This window comes from Talpa occidentalis, unplaced genomic scaffold, assembly GCF_014898055.3.
Source record: "Talpa occidentalis isolate TD23 unplaced genomic scaffold, MPIMG_talOcc4v2.1 talOcc4.4, whole genome shotgun sequence".
Lineage (NCBI taxonomy): Eukaryota > Metazoa > Chordata > Mammalia > Eulipotyphla > Talpidae > Talpa > Talpa occidentalis.
This window is the reverse complement of record NW_023604295.1, coordinates 124,335,871-124,357,638: the sequence shown is the minus strand read 5'-3', so window position 1 is coordinate 124,357,638 and position 21,768 is coordinate 124,335,871. Positions and strand designations below refer to the sequence as shown.

General features: G+C 42.0%; 1 protein-coding gene across 3 annotated transcripts in view; it reads left to right on the top strand.

Annotated features, from left to right (window-relative positions):
• The first annotated feature begins 3,241 nt into the window (after positions 1-3,241).
• ARHGEF26 (Rho guanine nucleotide exchange factor 26) overlaps positions 3,242-21,768 on the top strand; it is a 115,597-nt gene continuing 97,070 nt past the window's right edge. For 2 of the 3 annotated variants that reach the window (XM_054701004.1, XM_037526254.2), the window contains exons 1-3: positions 3,595-4,818; positions 6,146-6,185; positions 10,380-10,525. In XM_054701004.1, coding sequence (XP_054556979.1) covers positions 3,754-4,818; positions 6,146-6,185; positions 10,380-10,525 — 1,251 coding nt within the window. In that variant the 5' untranslated portion in view covers positions 3,595-3,753. The other variant, XM_037526255.2, reaches the window with a different exon arrangement.

Below are 21,768 nucleotides of genomic sequence, written 5' to 3'. Positions count from 1 at the left end.
TTTCAAGTTTTGATTACGTATCATCTAACTGTTCTCCAAATAACTTTCACAAATTCTTATTCTTAGGGTGAATGATTCAGTGTCTCTTTTGCCTACACTTTTACCAACACTGGGTATTTTCTCTCTCATTTTAAAAATAGATCAACAAAAAATCTTTGTCAGAACACTGAACTTACCAAGCATCTTACTCAGCTTGGATGTCTTATATTATTATTTTAGCATTTCAGATGTAGTTAATCAGTCAAGTTATAAACTTCAAGAAGCCCAGTACTTAGCACTTAAATGCAACTAATAAGTATTTGTGAAATACATGAATAAAGGATATATAAGTTAGGACTATAGGTAATAATACTAGTCATACAACACTAGTATCAGGCAAGACTATGTTAAATTAAGAGCATGGAACTTTAATTTATGAGAAACCTCCTTCTGGCCACTATAGAGAAGTTGCCTAACTGTTTTTGACATCTGAGCTAGTTGAATATGAAAACTATGCTTTCAGTCAAATGAGATAGTGCAGCATCAAACTTGCAAAGTGGGTGTCAATGGATAGGTAACAAATCCCAGAGACAAGATTCCTTTAGGGAATGCTGCATGATCAATGGTGTCACACATGAAAAACATTCATATTGATGTTCTCTAAAAGGGATTTAGAAGAATGAGAGTCAATGTCCAAACCTTGTAGGAATACTTAAATCAATTTACTTTGCTTATCTTTGCCTTTTCTACATACATATATCACTAAGATATCTAAGGGTAAAAACACTTTCAATAAGAGTAAGACAAAAATCCTACATAACACACTGTGTCATAGTTTAATTAGCAGCTGTTTTCTTGGTGGTACATATAATCAGAGATGACTTAGATTTGATAGAAATGATAAATTGAATGGAGGCTAAGATAGCCTGTGAATTTCTAAAACTTTAGTGAAGGAACAGAGATTGGTGTCTTGTTACTGTCGCTTTGGAGGGTTAATAGGGATGAGGAAGACTCTCTCTGGTGAGTCTTCTCACCCCCCACCCCTGCACTTCTGGTCTACATCCCAGTTCTTGTAATGCATAAATAAATAAATCTTAAAAAAAATTCTAATAATTTTTTGATGCATTTCTTCTAGTTTACAAAACTATCTCAGATAGAAGTAATATATATGTAATTATGTATTACATATATATTCAATATACTGTATTTGGTCTGTATAGATGGTATAAAGAAGCATGAGAAACATCGTGCTTACTCTCACTACCCAGTGACAGCCTCTTAATATTTTTGGCACTAAATTCACTGTGTCTAAAAGCAAAAACAGGCAGCCTAACTAGCACAGTAGGTGCTTGCTATGTCCCTATAGAATGCATGAGTGCTGAAAGAGAACTTGGAGAACAGCCCAAACGTCTTGCTAATAGAATTCATTACACTGCTCTTAGGTCTAAACCTCACTTGTCTTCTCAAGTTTGCCTTATTCGCCTCACATCACAGGCACTTGGCCAGGACACACTGACTTTCTACTATTTGGCAACAACACTTTGGGAGGGATGGTTACAGTCCTCACTTCATTCCACTCATTCATTCATTTATTTCTTCATTTGACAAATATTTACTAAGCCTCCACCATGTGCCTGGAACACAGTTGTAAACAAATAAAGATGGCCCCTGTCCTCCTGTAGCTTACATTCTAACATGGGCCTTCCTGGTGGCACAAGGGGTTAAGACGCAACCTATGAAACTAGCCACAACCACTGAAGCGCAAGTTTGATCCTGGGCCAGGGAGCTACCCACATGGCACAGCAGACCTCTCCTGTCTCCCTCTCTGCCCCCCTCAGCAGTGTATTTCAGTCAACCTGCCTGTTCTGTTCCCCGCTCTGTCTCTGGTGAATCCTCTCACCCCCCACACCTCTGGCCTGTACCCCAGTTCTTGTATGCATAAATAAATAAATCTTAAAAATAAAAAAGAGAACATAGAGAACAAGCAATTACAGAATTATAAACATACGTGGTAATTTCTGTTGTTTGCAAATTATGAGAGTGAAAAAAGAGAACAGGTGGTTGGGACAAGTAATAAGCGTGACAATGTCTGATTTAGAGGTCAGCAGAGGCCTCTCTAACATGACAGGTCAGTAGGTCAAGGAACGTGGGGAATGGTTAGAGGCAGGCCAACTCAGAGCATGACCTACTAGGTGAGGAGGAAAGGAACTAGGTAAAGGCTAGGTGGATGAAGCAAGTGGTGAAGGGCCTCTTGGACCACCAACTAGATTTTGAATTTCATTCTATGTACGATTGGAAAGCAATCCTTTTTATTTATTTATTTTTTTGTAATTTAAGTTGTGCTTATTTTTTTTTTTAAAGATTTATTTATGCATACAAGAACTGGGGTACAGGCCAGAGTTTTTTGGGGGGTGAGAGGATTCACCAGAGACAGTGGGGAACAGAACAGGCAGACTGACCGAAATACACTGCTGAAGAGAGCAGCGAGTGAGACAGGACAGGTCTGCTGCGCCATGTAGGTAGCTCCCTGGCCAGGGAAGGAACCCGTGCTGCAGTGGCCGCAGACAGCCTCATAGGTTGCCTCTTGACCCCTTGCGCCACCAGGGAGGCCCTAAGTTGTGTTTATTTTAAATAGGTGACTTCACGATTTAAAGTATGCACGCTGGAAAGATCACTGAATAAATGCTCCCTCTCTCTGTTCCCTTGGGCTGACACTCTGAATTCCTCCAGAAACACTCCAGGCACAAACAAGCAAATCTTTCTATAGGGTAAAATATTTTAAGCAGGGGAGAGAGGTCACCCCATTTGCGCTTTAAGACCACAGAAAAACTGAGAGGGGGTTGGCTCTTCGTGTTCAGAGCAAAGCGTTCCACAACCCCACTTGCTACTCTGGTTTCCGGGATTCTATGGGGGAACCCCCCCCTCGACCCAGGCATTGCAACCCCGCAGGGCTCACACGCTCCCTCCCTCTCAAAGCTCCCGAAACCACCACGCACCGCGACTCCCTCGCTGCTGCCGCCGCCTGCAGCCTGCACCCCTGTCTGGAGGCTGGAGTTGGGCACCAGCCCAGGTGCGCGAGTGGCTTTTGAACCTAGACGAACGCCGAGCCGAGGCCAGCGGGGCAGGAGGGCGGCGGGTCCCGGATGGCGGCCACCAGGGCTCGCCGCGCCAAGAAGGGGCTGGGCCGAGGCGGGGTCGGTTCGGGGCGGAGCAGGATTGGGGCGGAGCGTCCGCCCCCGGCGGCTGCAGGCTGAGCCGAGCTCCCGCGCCGCGCTCAGCTCCGGGATCGGGCCACCCACGGGGCGGTGGGTGCTCGTCTTCCCCAGCTCTGCGAAGCCCCGGGGGCAAATCCACCTGGGAGCCTGGCAGTCCGCGCCCCAGGGAGCCGACGGCGGGGGCGGGCGACTGCTCGGTGGCGGAGAGTGGCGTCCGGCGGCGAGTTTCCCAAGAGCGCTGAACCCATCCCGAGCCTCCTGTGCATCAGCTCGCACCCCGCGCGGCGGCGGCCGGCTCTTTCCGGCGGGCTGTCTTTGCGCGCGGTGGGGCTTGGAGTGGTTCTCCCGGGCGCAGCGCGGTGCGCGCAGTTTTGGAGAGCAAGGCGGGTAAGTGGCCCGAAGTCGTGTCCGCGAAGCTGCTGGGTGGCGGCCGGGCTCGCCGCGCGCGCGTCTTCCAGGCGCCCTGCCTGTCCGCAGGCAAAGTTCCATGACTTCTTTCCTCTTTTGGCCAGACTAGCTGGGTGCTATTCCCCGCGGGCCTGACCCCCGAGCCTCCGCCATGGACAGCGAAAGCGAAGTGGACTTTTCGAGCAGCAGCTTAACCCCTTTGTGGCGGAGGCGGTCGACCCCTCAACCCCCGTTGCTGGCCCGGAGCAAGCAGAGGCCCCAGTCCTACCAGAGCCCCAGCGGGTTGCTGATCACCGATTTCCGGGTGGAGGACCGAGGCGCGCCCCCGAGGCCGCAGACTCCCCCGCAGCTGCCCACCGCTTCCGACGGCAGCGCGGTCCAGAGGAGCCCCCAGCTGCTGTGCCTGCATCGCAGGGAGGTGACCAATGGGAGCTTGGTGTCCCCGGATTACGGGGCTGTTTCTCCCAGGCTCCGACGGCCCAAGTCTCCCCAGGTCCCCAGAGCGGTTCCAGGCGCCCCCTCGAATGGCACGGTAACCTCGCCTGCGCAGCAGCCGTGTTGCCCCCCGCGGACTCCACCGGCATCGGCTCCTAGCGGCCCTGAGGGGGACCCCACGCGGGTGACTGTCAGCCTCCAGTCTACGCCCGCGGCGAACGGCCTGAACCCCAGTCCCTACGCCCCGGTCTCGGCTTTGCAATCCGGCCAGACAGCTAAAGATCCTGAGCGGGCGCTCTCGAGACTGTCTCCTGCACCGCAGAAAAAATCTTCGGAACAAAAACTGCCCCTCCAAAGGTTACCCTCCCAGGAGAGCCAGGTCCCAGACACCCCCTCCGTGGTCCTGAGCACGCATAGCCTCGCCGCCCTCAAGATGGGGAAGCAGCAAATCATTCCCAAGGGCCTGGCTTCGGAAATTAAATTAAGTAAAAACAGTCAGAATTCGGAGCCCCACAAGAGACTGCACAAGGCGCGCAGCATGGTGGAAGGCCTCGGGGTGCCCCTGGGCTCACCGGAGGACGAAGGCGAGGCAGACAACGAGGTGGACAGCCCCGGCTCTCTGCGCAGAGGCTTGCGTTCTACGTCCTATCGCAGGGCAGTGGTCAGTGGCTTTGATTTTGACAGCCCTACCACCTCCAAGAAGAAGAACAGAATGTCGCAGCCTATTCTGAAAGTAGTGATGGAAGACAGGGAGAAGTTCTCCAGCCTGGGTAGATTAAAGGTAAGAACATGGAAGGGTCACATGTCACTCATTAAGCCAAGCATTCATTAAACCCAAAGTGAAGGTTTTCCAGGTAGGGAGGAGGGCCCAGGGGAAACCTGAAATGTTTGTTGTCTTTTAATTCTATTTGTTCATCAGACTTGTGCACCTTTATTGCTAGGCTATTCTGAGCATGCTTGGCTTCCTACAGCTTCGTTGGGAGCAAGTGAAATTCTTATTGTTTTAATTTTCTAATCTCAGGCAAAATTTGAGGAACAAATGGAAAAAAGAACAGCAAATTAAGTGCCAGCCGAGTCCAGGGAGCTTTTAATGGAGGCAGTTAAGAAAAGGGTGGAGTGCAGGTTAGGTTTGCATCAGCAGTGTCAAGCTGTCTGGTTATGGTTTAGAGATGATATTCAGTGGTTGCTGATTCCTCCCAGCAGACACAGGAAATGACTGACTGCCTTGAGCCTTCTGATTAGTTAAATGATCAAAATTAATCATTTTAATTGTTTACATTAATTATTGAATGATGGTTTTGAGTGGTGATCACATACTAAATGCTATTCAGATAAAATGTGAATTTTAAAATCAATTTCCCGAGACACCAAAAACACAAGGAGTTTGTCATCTTTTTTTGGTGCTTGCTACTCTCAGCATGATCTTTGATTATATTTTATTTCCATTTTGTGCCCATTTAGCCTTTAGCGCATTCAAAACTTCAGGTTAGTGTCAGCTCTGGTATTGTCTCCTAATAAAGGCTGAGGTGCTGCATTATATTACCAAATATGATATAAAGCAATAGGGAATAGTAGAGAGTGATATTTTGGAGTGAGTAAAAAAAAAAAAAAAAATTGTGCTGCTTTCTCCAGAAACAAGACCAGCAGAAGTGTAGAAATTCATTCTGGGGGCACATCTTGTCTTGATGAATCAGGCAATTAGAACCAGTTGATATAAATGTCACATATGTATTACACAAGCAAGCCTTTTTTATTTTAGGATCTCTGGTCTAAACATTTTATGTGCTTTTCTCCCAACTCTGTAAGTATAGCAAAGTTCAACTGAACAGTAATAGTGAATCATAAGTAGTGAAATGAATGAACTTCTGGTCAATTAAGGATTCTCAAGCTGTTTTGATGAGGTGTGGGGGGACATTGTACATTCTTTTCACTGTTTGAGTGAATTAAAGTAGTCACATAAGTGAACTCCAGGGATCATCTGCTGTTTTTGGAAATTTAATGAATGTATCAACAAAAAGTACTTTTTCTTAAAATAAGTATATTTTCTATTTGGCTCATTCATACATAGTTTGCTTTGCTTTTTCCTTTTTGCTTTTCTTGTTTCTTAGAAAAAAATGCTGAAAGAACAAGGAACATTTGATGGGGAAGGTAAGCATTTGATTTTCCAGACTTTTATTGCCGTTTCAATGTGGAATGTCAATTATAAGTTAAAATCCAACTGCAGTAACAAAAACACTTCAGATGAGAAAAAAGTCCAACTTCCAAATTATAGAGTGCAAAAATCTGCACTAAACTAAATTTTCACCTAGAAATACCAATAGTGAATAAAACTAATGTTATTCTTTGTGAACTGATAACTTTGTCAGCTGGTGTCCTGTGATTTTTCATTCTTTTCTACTCAGGCTCTGTCCCCCTGTCTCTCAGAAATTGGAGCAAGCATAATAGTAAACCTTGGCTTGTTAGTTAAAAATTCTAAAAGTTCGGCATATAGATCTTAGGTCATGTTTCCTTTGAAATCATGTTATTTTTCCCTTCTTTCTGTATTTTGGTATTCTGACTTCCTGTTTCTTCATTAAATTTCTATTTGGGGGAACTCTCGAACTCTCCTGGCTGACAGAAATATATCCCTAAGAATTTGTAACCTAAATTGCATTTTTGTTGTGGTTTTCAAACAACAAAAGCAGCTTCAAACAGGTGTTCAAACCCTAATCAGATTATCAGATTTCTGTAAATAAATGTGTCAAGTGTCATGACTGAGCAGCCCCAGCTGCAGGCTTGTGGGGCTGGGGTGTGGTAGAGGTAAAGGCAATTACCTCCTGCCTTACTTGGAAATGCTCAAGGTTTCCAATCTTTAAAGAATAATGAAGAAGGGTATGCCTATAAGTAAATCTATAAGTAAATCTAATGTAAAATCATCCAGAGTTATCAAATATATAACCTTAGATGATGACCGTACATGTTTCATTTTCCTGTACAATTCTCTCTTTTTAATGGTTTATTTATTCATACAAGAACTGGGGTATAGACCAGAGGTATGGGGGCGGGGTGGGATTCACCAGTCAGAGTGGGGAGCAGAACGGGCAGATCTACTGAAATACACTGCTGAGGGGAGCAGCAGGCCACACAGGAGAGAGAGGTCTTCTGTGCCATGTGGGTGAATTCTGTGGCCAGGGATCAAACTTATGCCGTAGTGGTGGGTAATAATAGCTTGACAGTGATGAGACTTTAATCACTGTTCCAACAGGGAGACACTTTCTATCTAATTCTGATCAAAATCAGTTTTCCAATTAAACATGCCTACTTTACAAAAATTCATTCATCGCACCAATCTTAGGAAACTATTCCACATGGAGAAAAACCTAGATATAGTATTTTAGCTGGTTAGAGTAAGGTCATCTCTCTGGTTTTATAACTGAGGAAACTGGAAACTCTGAGAGGTTTGGTGTCTTGTCCATTGTCACAAAGCCTGTGCTGGGACAGAGATCTGGTTTTTAGTCTAGTTTATTTCCTCTTATATCATGTTATGGCCCTGAAATGAATAGTGCATCTAGCTAATAGCTGCTTAGAGAGCTATTTTTCATATTCTGGAACTTGACAATGATTCTGGGACCTTTGCTTCAGAAGGTTAAAAAGTTGAAATTTTTTTTTAAAGTCAGAGGACAGTCATTACTAGTTTTATGTTTGTTTCCTTTCACAAGGAGCTGTTCCTGCATATGCTCTCCTCTTTTCTCAAATTAAATCTTCTCTATTCACCAAGAAATTCTTTTTCACATGTATGTACATGAGAAATGCAGGATCTTTACAGGCAGTGGCTAAACAAAATGTAACTTAGGAAGCAGGCAGTGGAGTGGTAAGAAACTGCATTGTTAGGGCAAGAGAACTGAGTTCCTGGCAGCTTTACTCTCTGCCTGCCTGTGACTATGCAGGTGGCTTTCTTTTTTTCCTTTCTCCTTTTCCTAATAAACCTGCCTTTTTAAAATGTAAAAAAAAAAAAAGGAAAGAAAGAAAGAGACCTGGGTTCCTATCCCACTGCTTTTACTCCACAGCTCAGACATCTGAACCTCACCAAGCCCAGTTTCATCGTGTATAAAATGAGGCTAATGCTACTATTGCCCACGTGTTGTGAGAATGAATGAGATCCTATCAACAGTGCATGCATAGACTTTGGCTGACCCCTGAGTACTTCAAAGGGCACTGCAGAGGTGGGAGAAGCTGGGTCTTTACCCTCCATAACTTGATCTACACGGGCATAACAAACAGAACAGACAAGTCTTGTATCAACTCCAGTATTATTTTTCTTAGCGTCTATACAGAACACATAGTAATTGAGGGAAGGGCAGATATTTGCAGGCTTAAGTAGGTGGAAAAGGCAAACTCATCATGTCCCAAACCAAATTCATAATCTTTTCCACCAGAACTGAATCTTTCTGGGTGTCCCTGTCTTTTATTTTCCGGTTGTGGCATCGAAAGATCTCGGAAACATCCTTCACATGTTCTCTCTTCTTCTCCCACAGGCCCCACATGTGGTCTTTTCTAAGCTGCACAGCCCAAGTCTCGATTATGTTGTCATGACCACCCCAAAGACATCCTTTTTCGCTCCCTAAGTAATCCATGTTTTACTCCCCTTATTTAATCAAGTCTTTCTTTCCAGTGGATTCCCATTGCATTTGGGATAAAAGATAATCTTTCCAGTGTGAACTGAACTTCATCCTCTTGTTCTTAGAATAAGGTTCAGTTCTTTGACATTGTCTGCAAAACTTGGCTTTATCTGGTTTATCTGGGTTCATCTTACTATATTCACACTCCACCCTTCACCCACTTGACACCTAAACTTCAGCCTGTTGATCTTCCTTTGTTCTTCCAAGATATTGTGTTTCCTCTTCGCTTTGAGTCTTTTGCAAATACTTTTTCTTTTAGCTCTGTAACTTCTCAGCTTTCAGATCTTAGATTTTCCTCTGATTCCAAAAAGGGAATCATACCCTGTCAGCCTGTTCTCAGAGCACCCGTATATAAATCTTTTTGTTTGTCCCTATGTATTTTTTTTTTTGTATAAGACTCTTGTGTTTTCAGCCTTGCAATCACTTGCCATATCACTTGAAGTAAAAACCAAAGTCCTTTCAATGGCAATGAGGCAAGACCCTACATTATCCCCCTTCTATTCACCCCAATCCCAAAGTCCTACACTTTCCCTGTCCCTTACCTTATTCCAGCTGGTCAGGCTAGAGATCTGCAAAGGAGACTCCTGCCCCAGGGCCTTTGTACTTACTAATGGAATGTTCTTTCACCAGCTGTACAGGTACTCTTTACTTTCTCATCTCTCCAAGATCTTTGCTTAAATGTCATTGGTGAGTTTTTCCTTAATACCCTGTTTAAAAGATGCAGTCCCCCCGGGGCCTCCCCTGTGGTGCAGCGGTTGAGCTCTGGGTTTCGAAGCTGCCCGCAGCCTCTGCAGCGCCTGTTCGATCCCCGGCCTCCAGGCGAGGGTCCCACATGGCGTGCAGACCTCTCCTGCCACGCCTGCTGCTCCCCTCAGCAGTGTACTTTGGTCCTTCTGCCTGTTCTGCTCTCCACTCCGGCTCTGCTGAATTCTCTCACCCTCCCGCATTTCTGACTGAACCCAGGGCTTGTATAAATAAATAAATAAATAAATCTTTAAAAAAAAATCTGCAGTCCCCCCAACTCTGCCCTCCTCCTCTGTTTTTTTCTTTGACACTTGCCAACATCTGACATACTGTAAAAAATCATTTGTTTATTTATTGTCACTCTCCTGTCTATGATTTTTTTCTCTTTTGTTCATTATCATATTTCCAGTGCCTAGTAGGTGTTGGTACCTAGTGAACACTTTCCAAATATCAGTTCCATGAAGAAATAAATGAGTGACTTTATTTTTCTCATTATATTGTTAGCTCATGAAGGCACAAGAAGTGGCTTTTATTTTCCAATATGCCCTTGCCATATTGTAGACATATAGGATATGTTTATTAAAAGGACAACAGAATAGTGATGAACCTTAAAGGAAAGATAGGGTTTAAATTCAGCTTCACCTACAAATTAACAGTGATTTAACAGGTAAGACTCTTTCATGGGTGTTGGACAGAGACATGGAAATTTTGCCTCATTGGCATTTCACCTATGAACCCCTCACTATTTCCTGCAGATGAATTTTGGGCAGAGCTATCTGAATGAGAAAGTCACTTTTTGGTAATGACTCTTCATGAAGTCCATTTGTCTCTTTGCTTATTAAATTGGGGACCTACATTCTATAAATATTGATGTTTGTTTAGAATAAGCAGCATGATGATTGGGGCAATTAGTAATGTGTAGGGTTTGTTTCTCTTGCAGAAAATGCTGTCTTGTATCAGAACTACAAAGAAAAGGCCCTTGACATTGACTCTGATGAAGAGTCAGAACCCAAGGAGCAGAAGTCAGATGAAAAAATAGTGATTCACCATAAGCCACTGAGATCCACATGGAGTCAGCTCTCTGCAGTGAGTTTCCCATCTTCTTTTCTCTCTGCTGGCGTGAAAACACCTAGTTGTGGATATTGTGTGTGGATGTGGCTTTACTTTTTTCTTCCTAGTGATTCTGTAACCCTAAATAGAAAGACTTTTCTTTTTAGATTGTGAAATATTTCTTGAATTCTGTAGGTGCTTGTGACCACATGAACTTTGGAAGCTCTGATCAGGAAAATCAAGGTTTATTAAAAAAAAAAAAGTGCATGAGATTGATGTACTATGAACTCTGGGAGCTTTTCCTTCTCAGTATCTTTTCTTGTTTTTAGTTTAATTTTGCTTTTTTAAATAAAGTGTATTTGTGGTGGTAACGTTATGTATTCTGAACTTAATCATAGTTATGGCTGTATGTTCTTGTATTTGTGTATCTGCATGAAAGGGAGCTTATTACAGTTCCCAAAAATTTCATTTGCTGTAGACTCATTGATATTTTCATATTTTTTAAAGATATATTTTTGTTTATTAATGCATGTAAGAACTAAGGTGTAGACCAGAGGTGCGGGGGATGAGAGGATTTACCAGAGGCAGAGTGGGGAGCAGAACAGGTGAATCTACTGAAATATGCTGTTGAGGGGAGCAGTGGGTGAGACAGGGGAGGTCTGCTGGGCTATGTGGGTCACCTCCCTGGCCGGGGATCGAACTTATGCTGCAGTGGCTGGTGATAGCTTGATAATGCTGAGACTTTAACCCCTGTGGCACCAGGGAAGCCTTTTTTGATATTTTCTTAAGCTTGATTAATGATGGCATCTGTTCCATCTTCCTCTGTTCATCTTTTGTATGCAACTGTCTGACACTTATGTTTATATTGAGTAACTTCTCATCTCTACATCAAACATCTGTTGTTTTTAGCTTTAATTTCTTTTTCTCGTGGTTTACCAAATGCCATGGTGTGATACTGAGTTTATTTGATATGAATTTGGGCACAGCATTTGTGGGCATCCAGTGCATTAACCTGTAGAAAGGAATTTCCATGACTGACTTAGACGATATGGGAGCAAAAGCAATGCCCTCTTCATCTGAGGTGAGGTTCTTCAGTCAGGAATGTCATGTATTTAGGAAGCTCACCAACATCACAAAGGAGTTGTGTGTGTGGGAGCTAACATCAGTACTATGGGAATGTGTGTTTGTTGGTGAGGAACTTCTGGTTCAGGCTTTTTTACCCTGTGGGGAATTTAGAAGACTAGAAACCGTACCCTTTGTTTCTGTCTCCCTCCCACCCCTGATTTTGTTCTGAGGAGAATCTATTCATGTCCAGTGCTTCTGAGACATGGTATAAGGAGTATTGTGCCACAGACTAAAATTCCTCCATAGCTGGGGCAAGTTACATGAAAAAGTGATGCTGGTAAGTGGAGGGAGGCCAGAGGTGGGGACAGTGGTGAACAGGCCTTATATAAACTGATCAGCTGCCACTTAGCTCAAACCAGCCAGATGCTCCTGAAATTTAGAAAAGAGAATATAGACATCCAGACTTATGTATTTTAAAATTGTTATAAGAGCCCAGCAAGATATCTATGGGCCAAACTTGTTGCCTGTGCTAATGGTTTGCAAGTTCTATTACATAGTTAAGGTTTTTACCTGTGGTAATGCAGTGGTCTCTTACTGGCATATTGGTAACTCGACACCCTAATCTGATGTTCCCCTGCTAGGTATACTCCCAAGCAGGAATTTGGAAAACTGGTGACCAGGCTGAGAGGCTGTGCCAGCTGTGCATGGCTGCAATTCTGTTATTGCTGTGGATCATCTGGTAGCGGATCCTCAAGAATTCTGTGGATTTTTTTCCTGTGGTCTCTCTCTGGAGCAGATGCATTAGCACAGGCCTAAATCCTTCCATGGTTGTCTGAACAATGAATAGAAATGTGTACTTCTGTGTCACTACACTCTGGCCCAATTTAGCGGTAGCACTAAAAGTTGGGTGGCCATATTCGTGCCTTCTGGAACCTGGCTCTCATGTAGAATAGCCTGTGCACATGCATGGAAGGTAATGCTGCATATCCTGAACAGTTTCAAATATGGACATGCCTTTTATTTGACAACAGATAAGTGTACCCACGTGCCTTTTGTTAGTAAGGTTAATATCAAAAGACTATCTTGTGATAAAATGGAAACCACAAAGTGGGTTCTAACTTAGTGTAGGCTATCTTGGGGTTGATTGTTCCGAGGAGGCTTGTGTGTGTTTATTGTGTTGCTTGGAGATTACATGTAATCAAAGCAGCACAATTGGACTTTGCTACTCTCTATTAGGCCCTAGCCTGTATTTTCTGTGTGCCTTTTATGTTTCCTCTTCACTTCCAAATGTTTTACTCCCAACTTTTTGTCCTACAGTACTTTGAACAAGCAGAAAATTTTTTAAATAAGTAGGTGTAATTGATTTCTGGGTACAGGCCTCCCAGATGGTACAGATATTAACATTTTAACATATTTGCTTGAAGTTTCTAATTTTTCAGACAGGTCCAGTTACCCACCCTGTTCTTCAGTTCTTTTCTTCCTGCCTCTGCAGAGCTAACTTGTATCCTGAAGTCTTCTTTTGTCCTACTCACATGGGTTCTTTGTCAATCAAAAAGATGCAAGCAGATCTCTGGCTTTTAGGAATATATGTTTTAACAGCAAAAGCAGCCTTTTTTTTGAAGCTTAGCAGTTAGTTAGTATGTTCAAGTTGCAGTTAGGACCCTAAAGACAAGCAGCTTCCTAAATTATTGACAATGTCAGGATATTTTCCATAAGTCATTGGCACTTGGATTTTCTTCTGACCTCATGCATGGCCTTACCCTTCCTTTGGAGTGGCTGCCATGCTGAGAGCAGGTCTCTAAAAATTGCCTTCTATATGGTTTTGCATCATCTCCGTGCTTAGCTTTTATTATACCAGGTAAATAGGGGAGCCCCCATCCGATCTTGCATATATCACTTTATTTTTTTTAAGATTTATTTATTTTTATACAAGAACTGGGGTACAGGCCAGAGGCGCGGGAGGGTGAGAGGATTCACCGGAGACAGAGTGGGAAGCAGAACAGGCAGATGACAGAAATACACTGCTAAGGGGAGCAGCGGGTGAGACAGGAGAGGTCTGCTGTGCCATGTAGGATTCTTACCAGCCGGCGGGGATCGAACCGACACTGCAGAGGCTACGGAGAGCTTCACAACGCAGGACTCAACCCGCTGCGCCACCAGGGAGGCCCACATATATCACTTTAAAACAAAACTCTTCAAATGGAACCTTGATCCCAGAAAGAGAGTAGGACAAGGTGTTTTCTGGCCAAAGAAATGGCATCTACCTTGACTTTCTACTGGGAGTGGTGTGTGTGAGCACACGTATGTATGAGCTGTTGACCGTTTTATTATTTTTTTTAATCTCTTATCTTTGTTGCAAACACCTGCCTGCCTCCTGGGATGATGATAATTTTCTTATCAATTGACTTGTTGGAAGGCTCTTTAGAAGTCTAGCAATTTGCAGTCATTGTGGTTCTGGTGGTTACATAGGTCTTCAAGCCTCCAGTCTGTGGTGTCATTTTTCTCGGTGTGTTTGTCTTTGCTCTATCTCCTCTGTTCCACTGGACAGCCATACAGGTGCAGGCAGCACAGTGCTGGAGACAGGTGAAACTCTAGGGTGGTGGTCTTTGAGAAGTAAAGGAAAGAGAACTGTGAAGAGACGCCTCAGTTATGGACCTGAATAGATTAATGACCATTTAAGCTATTACAGACTTTGTGAATAGGACTAAAGTGAATTCCTGGTGGATGTGTTGAAGGGTGTCTGTTCCAAAGATTCTCCAGACAGAGCTGGGGTGTTCTCTAGTAATCAGAAGCATGACCTGGGCTCTTTAATTTCTTAAGATGATGACGGGCTTCCTCATCATTCTCTTGGTTTTCAAAGTATATGACCATTCTGAATTGGAAATAAAGGATTTCCAGGGAAGGTAACTTTGTGCTGATTCTTAGGTTGTGGGGAGTGCTAAGGTAGGAGAAATAATTTAAATGATCCTGGTTTCCAGGTTTTGCTTGATCGTCGTGGAAGGGATTAGAGGTTTTGAACTTGAAAAGTCGTTTTTGGCCTCTAGAAATCTGTGTATATGGGTGTATCTGGCTCAGTGAGTCACTTCAAATAGCAGCGTCAGAACTTAGCCAATAGTTCTTGAGTCTCTGGGAAAAGCTTGGGGGTTTGAAAAAAAATATTGATTGTATTGTTACTCTGGGATAGAGCACTAAGTAGGTGTTACCATTAATGCCAGATATGTGGACAGCTGAGCCCTGGACACAAAGTGGTTCATCCTGTGCATGAAACTGTGGTTTAATTTTTAAGGGGATCCCAGATATATCTCCAATATTAAGAAAATAAAAAGCAAATCTTGACTGGAGTCTTTTTGATTTTACATTGTCCTCCCTCCCCCAAGATTACATGTGCTGAAAAATGGTGGTTGTGAAACCAGTGTTTGTTTTGCTAAGTTCAGTGACAGTGGCGCAGCCATGCTTGCCAGCTGTACCTGACCCTGTGTGTTTGCCATGGGGTGTGTTTGTGTAACTTTCATCCCCTTGAAATACCAGGTACGTTTGAAAAGGGTGTTCAGACTCCAGAGGCGAAAACAAGCACTGGGACATACTTTCCACTTGAATTCAACACCTAATATAGTCATCCTTACTGTACGTTTCCTTTGTACTGGCTGATGTGTGGCTGTATCAAGAGTCACACATCATTTTCAACATTTCTTTCAGTTTGTTCAAACATTTTAAACTGTTTATTTAGGGACAGTTTTTTATATTTTCATCCAGCTCTTTCTTGATCTGTGCTTAATATGGCTAATGTTATCACAGAAGCTCTAGAATTAGAATCTTGGCCTCCTGAGTCCCGAGCTCAGCTCTTAAAGCACATATAATTTGGATAACATTCTGGAAACTTGTGTAAGAAAGGATGGTTTTAAAACCGGCAATTTTATTATAAATATAATTTTATTCCCTTCAAAATATAAAAGGCACTTTGGAGACTTAGCAGTTTGCTCTGCTGACACTCTTAGAATTTACACTGCTTTTTAAAATGAAAGATATGCTATTTTCTACTAAAAAAATCAGTACTCAACAGCTGGAATAAACCTAACTACCATCCTGTTTTTGCAGAAATGCTTAGTGCAGTTAGAGGTCATAGAAAATTTCATCTTTTTTCCTAAATGTTCACACTTGTTTGAATGAATTTTCACTTGTTTAGTGACTGACTTGCTGCTAAAATAATCTCTTCAGTCATAATTTTCCATTTATGCTTTTTCACCATTGCAATCTCATAAAATTATTTTTTTATCTTAGATGGTGATTAATGCCATTTATATCTTTAGTGTTTAAAAGCTAGAAAAAAACATTTTCAGGGTTCATGTTTGGCTTATTTTTAGTATTCATAGTTTAAAAGGCCAGAGCTTCAGACATACAGACATCACGCTTTTAAGTTGCATAGTAGGCCTTCTGGAATGTTTGTGTCTTTACAAATAGAACTACAGGTTCCTGTGCCTGGACCTGGTACTCCAAGTCGAGCTCCTGGTCCAGCTGGAAGGACCAGATGTGGGGCTGCATTACCTGGACGAGGGACTGGGATCTATATTTTCTTTCTGGTTCTAGTGTATGTTGTTCTTTTAAAATTTTCGAAAAATTATTTTGAATTTATGAACAACGTATAACACAATCCCCATGTAAAAAAAGAATTTAAGCATTTTAGCTAAGACTAAAGTCTTTTTTGATATCATCTAATCTATTTTCCCTTCTGTATAGGTAGTGCTGTTCTCAAATTTGGTAATCCTCATCTCAAAATCCACACACATACATTTAAGGGGAAAAAATAAAGATTACATATATTTATATAAATAACATATTGTCAGGATCTTATAACTTGCTTCTTTTCTGAACAATGTGTCTTATAAATCATTTTATATCTAAACCTGATGATCTGCAGTTTGTTTTTTTTTTTTTTTTTTGGAGAACATAAAAGGTGGATTTATTGAAATACACTGCAAAGAGAAGCAGCAGGAAAGACATGAGAGGTCTGCTGCTGCTTCCTTTTAACTCTGTTATTTTATGGGATGGATATGCATTCTGTTATCTTTCCTTCAGGGAGGTTCTATACACTTTGAGAATCTAATACAAGCTGTAAGCCATGGACCTTCTCTTTAGAAAAATGCATGCATGAAGTATACACATGTCAATACTTGTTTATAATTTTGTTTTCATTTTTCAGTTTCAGTTTGAGGGGATTTACACCCCCACCCACACACACACACTTTAGCTCCATTACCTGGGGTCATCTTATATTGAGACAGTTTCCATATTCTTTCCTTTCACCTTTGGAATTTTTTTTTTTTTCTGAATTATGGCAATGTTGGAACTCTATCCCTTCTGAAAGGTTCATAAAGATTGAGAAAAAAGCTGAGTGATTAAAGGCAATTGTGTGGTAGATAGGCCAATATTTATGTTACCAAGTCTCTGGAGAAAACAATGGGACATGAATGTGTGGAGGTGTGAGTTCATCAGGTGCCAGAGGAGGCAGAGATCAGAAGAGACAGGTGCTCTTAGCAAGTGGGCGGTGAGCACAGGGATGTTTGATCCTGACATATCTACCAAAGGAAATGCTTGAACTAGAAATCTAGACCTGGTGCCAGCCACAGAGGGCCTCACTATTTCATTGAGCAGAAAATGAGATTTCTTTTCAATGAGAGAGGTTAATGAATGATTTCTTTCTTCATCTGTGCCAGGTACTGAAGTTAGAACACAAATAGACTCTACCTGGCTTTCATGTCCTTGCAGACACCCTGAATGGTGAGACAGGCATCAAATAACCCATAATAAATACAAAATAAGAACTGTGTAAATGTTCATGATCTTCTAGGATCCATGGGGAAGGACCTGTCTGAGGAAGGTACTGCCAGTTGAGGGAAGGTGGAGACATTAGTGACTTAGCTACCTTCTGAAGATCGTCCAGGCATGGTTGATAGGGGTGGGGGACTGGAAAAATGCTGGAGTCCCAGGCAAAGAGAATGTCCATGGGCAGACAGCAGGTAAGAGAAGCTTAAGTCAGTGCGTCTGGAATTTCTTGATCTCTTTGTGGGAAGGTGCCCCGGTTCAGTCCTGGGACTTCTCTCCTTATCTGCACTTACTCAATGATCTCATCCAATCTTGTGACTTTACACACATTCTATGTTCTTATGACATCCAACTTTCTGTCTCCAGACTGGACCTTTCCCTGAACTTCAGACAAGGATATTCAACTTCTTTTCTGATATCTAATCAGTATCTCAAAATGAGTCTGTCCAAAGTTTGCTTCTGATTCCTCACTTCTTTTCCACCCAAACCTGTTTCTCCTATTGTAACATTTTCTTTTTCTCAGCAAATAACATCTCCATCTTTCCAGTTGCTGAAGTAAAACACTTGAATCCATTTCTCACTCTTCTCTTTCTCCCATAACCCACTTCCGATATGGTGCAAAGCTATTGCCTTTGCCTTCAGAATAGAACTATTCCATTGTTGCAACCCTGTCAAAACCAGGAGTGGATTCTCAGTCCCTTTGCAGCCCAACTTAAAACTGCCTCTCAATGTGTCTCCTTTAGTCTCTTCTCTTATAGCAGCTTTCTCTCTGTCTACATTTAACTCTTTATTCATATCTACTTCTCTGTCTATCTGTATCTATCTTCTCTATATTTATCTACATTTGTATCTGTATGTTATCTATTATATCACCTGTATTTCATTTGGGATTTTGTCAAAATAAAATAAAATGAGATGTCTCTTTGTCCTAAATCCTCAAGTGAATTCTCATCTCCACCCAGAAAAGAGGCCAGCCCTTTACACTGGCCCTGGAGGTTATGCGATAAGGCCCCTGCTTACCTTTCTTAACTCACTTCTTGCTTCTCTACCTTGCTCAGCCACATTAGTGATCATTACTGCAATGTGTGCTCTGCCTCAGTGCCTTTGCCTCTGCTCTCTTAGGCTACAATAGCTCCTTTTTTCAGAGATACACCTGATTCCTTTCTATATCCTCTTAACATTTCTTTTTCTTTGTGTGACACTTACCCCTCTAGCATAATATGTGATTTACTTCTTTGTAATTGCCTGTCTACCACCACTAGAATAAAGGCTGTGTGAGGAAGGGGTTTTGTCCACTTACTGTCCTGCTGTAGTCCTGGCACATGAAACAATGTTTGAACTGCAGTAAGCTTGTGGTTAATATTTGATGAGTTTATGAATGAATTTATGAATGAATGTGGAAACCTAAAACCACCTTAAAACAATAAAAAGTTACTCAGCAGTGGAAACAGCCAGTAAATTTCCAATATAAGGAACATTTGGAGTATGTTTTTAATTTTTATTTTAAAAGAAAAACTCTTGATGTTTGGCTACATCATGTATTCAATAAATATCTTTGACATATGGGGAACTTGGCATCTGCAGAGTTTTGAACTGTGTTAGCCATGGTAGCTATTTCTATACTATGAAATCAAATAAATTATAACCTGTTCTCCACTTGGTATTTCTTTGGTGGATAGGATGCTTTCAAGAACAACAGACATCTGTGGGACACAGGGTCATTAGGAATGGAGAAAAGGCCCAGTTCCTTTGAGGAGTTCTGAAAAATGTGAAAACATTTTACTGTAATACTAAGTATTTTGAAACTATAATACTAAGCTTTGGATTTGTGGCCTTTATCTATCACGTTCTTAATTTGTGCTCTTGACCTTTAACTGTCCACTTGTGGGGTCTCCTCCCTCTGTCCAGTGCTGGTCCTATATTTCAAGGCCACATCCACAGAGTGACTTGTCTTCATTGATGATGGCAGCAATCTTTATCATTAAAATTGCTACTGAATCTTTATGAAACTGGTACTTAAAAATTTGTTACTCAATTTTGTTATTTATCCAGAAAACCAGATATGACCTGTTGATATTCTACATTAATCCGCACTCCAGTGTCTTATGATTATGTCATTTACTGTCTGTATATCTGTTATTTGAAGAGGTGAGGACTATCAAGTCAGTGAACCACTTGTGCAGAGGAAGTATCATTGCCAGGGAAAGGAAATTGCAGATTATTTTCCTCTTAGTGAAGGAGATAAACTCTGCTACTTATCCCACTGGAATAACACAGAAATGGAGCAGTTACTAATTTGGGTGGCAAGAAATCCTACGTCTGCTAATGGTGTTGCCAAGGTGAATGCTGTTGCCTGCTCAGCTGAACACCAGGGTGCCTGGCTTTAGAGTTCTACAGGTTCAAGGCCTCACTCACAGGTGATGTGATGGCTGTACTTGCAGGAGAGCTGAAGTTCCAGAACCTGCCATCGATCATCACAATATCAGTTTGTTTACATACAGATAAATTATTGGTCAAATATTGCAGAGGACTTGTTGTGCCCCAGAGACCATACCCAGTGATCTGACAATACCTTGTGACGATACCAGAGGGCAAGTATTATGTCTTGCTGTTGAGGTGACTGAGACTCTGAGATGTGGTCTTGCTATTGAGGCGACTGAGACTCTGAGACTCTAGTTACTCTTTTGTTTTATCTAGGGTCTTCGATGACCTGAAACAGAGCCTTTCACGTTTGCCCAAAACTGGGCACATAGAACAACAGGAACCGTATTCCCCTCTGGGATTTGGCCAGTAATGCAGTTCAGTAATGCAGTTTGCCTATTGGCTTTCTTTTTGTCATGAATTGGCTTGTTTTCTCTTTTTACTGTGTGGTTTTTTTCTCCTGAGAGGTTCTGCATACTTGCAGTTCCTGTGTTCTTCTAACTTTGACTTGATGTCACCTGGGAGTCCTACCCCACCTCATGTTAGTTTGTCAGCATCCATGTCTGCTCAGTTCAGTTTCCTGAAGGGAGAATCGTGTTGTATTGGCTTAGCCACTTTCCCCTACTTAATAGGTCACTTAAAACATGCATTGTCATTTGGCTGGGTGCCTAACAAGAGCTCTATTTCAGTCAGCTCTGGCCTCCATGAAGCATAATGGTACCACATGCGGCTACCTCAGGCTACTTTTCTCACAGAAGGCCTGAGTAGGGTGCATTTTCTTGTAGGGAGCTGTGAGACTGTTAAATGATATGACTAACTTATCTAGTGTAAATTTACACATGGTGAAGTTGACATTTAACCATGGTCTGTATCAGTGGATTAACACACTGAATAATACCTTTTACCTTGTAACCTTATGTGTGTGTGTGTGTGTGTGTGCGTGCGCACACATGCACTTGTGTGTGAAACAAAAGTTTTACACTCTAATTTACCCTTAGTACTGGCAGTATGATGTCCTATTTCCTGTTCTTCCCTTTGCTTTGTTACATTTAAATTGATGATGATCAGAAATCCATGGACTTTATTTTTTTCATTCACTAGGAGGTTATAAGTTGTAGCCTGAAAAATCCTAGTGTTACTCTAAAATTCATTTGAATTTCACTGCATCGTAGTGGATGAGCAAAAAAAGCAAGGCTCAAATCTTGTGTCTCTATTACAGGAACATAGAAGCTGGTTTAGAAAACAATAGAAATGAAATGTCTAAATGATGTTTTTGAAAGAATGTAGGACAAAATGCCAAAGTGAATGACATAGATAATAATCATAAAGCGCAATAAAAGTCAGGAGAATTTTCTCTAGAGAGTTTGAGTAAGACTAGTTAGGCTTGATTGGCAGAAGAATAGGAAATAAAAGCAATAGAAGTGTAAAATATGACTTGAATGAAGTTTGATATAAGGACATGAATGGAAGAAAAAGGGACATTCTATACCTATTTCTCAGATTTCCTGTCCAATGCAACCACTGTACACTTCATACATCTAATGTAAGATGTCATTTAACTCTATTACCTGTTTTACTGAAACAGGTTTTGCTTTGTTTTGGTTTTTATTGCAAATCTAAGAACTACACTGTCACTGTTTTTCTAAGTAACTTGTTGTTTTGGAGTTGATCCTATCCATCTGCCATTTTGCAAAAACAACAAACAGAAATTAAATAACAACAAAGATGTTGGCATCACTTCTACAAACAGGTGTTCTGTTCTGCAAGAGGAGCCCTCAGACCTGTTCTGCCTTGGTCAGCCCCTACTTGACTCATGGCTTCGCTATGTGCCAGCGGCATCATTTCTGATTATACCAACTCTGGCTCAGGGCCCCGCTTCCTCTCTCTCTCTCTGCTCTCACACTGGCACAACTGCCCATCACTCATTTCCAACACTGCCTCTTAATCCACTGCTTAGTTTGAGCGTCACTAAG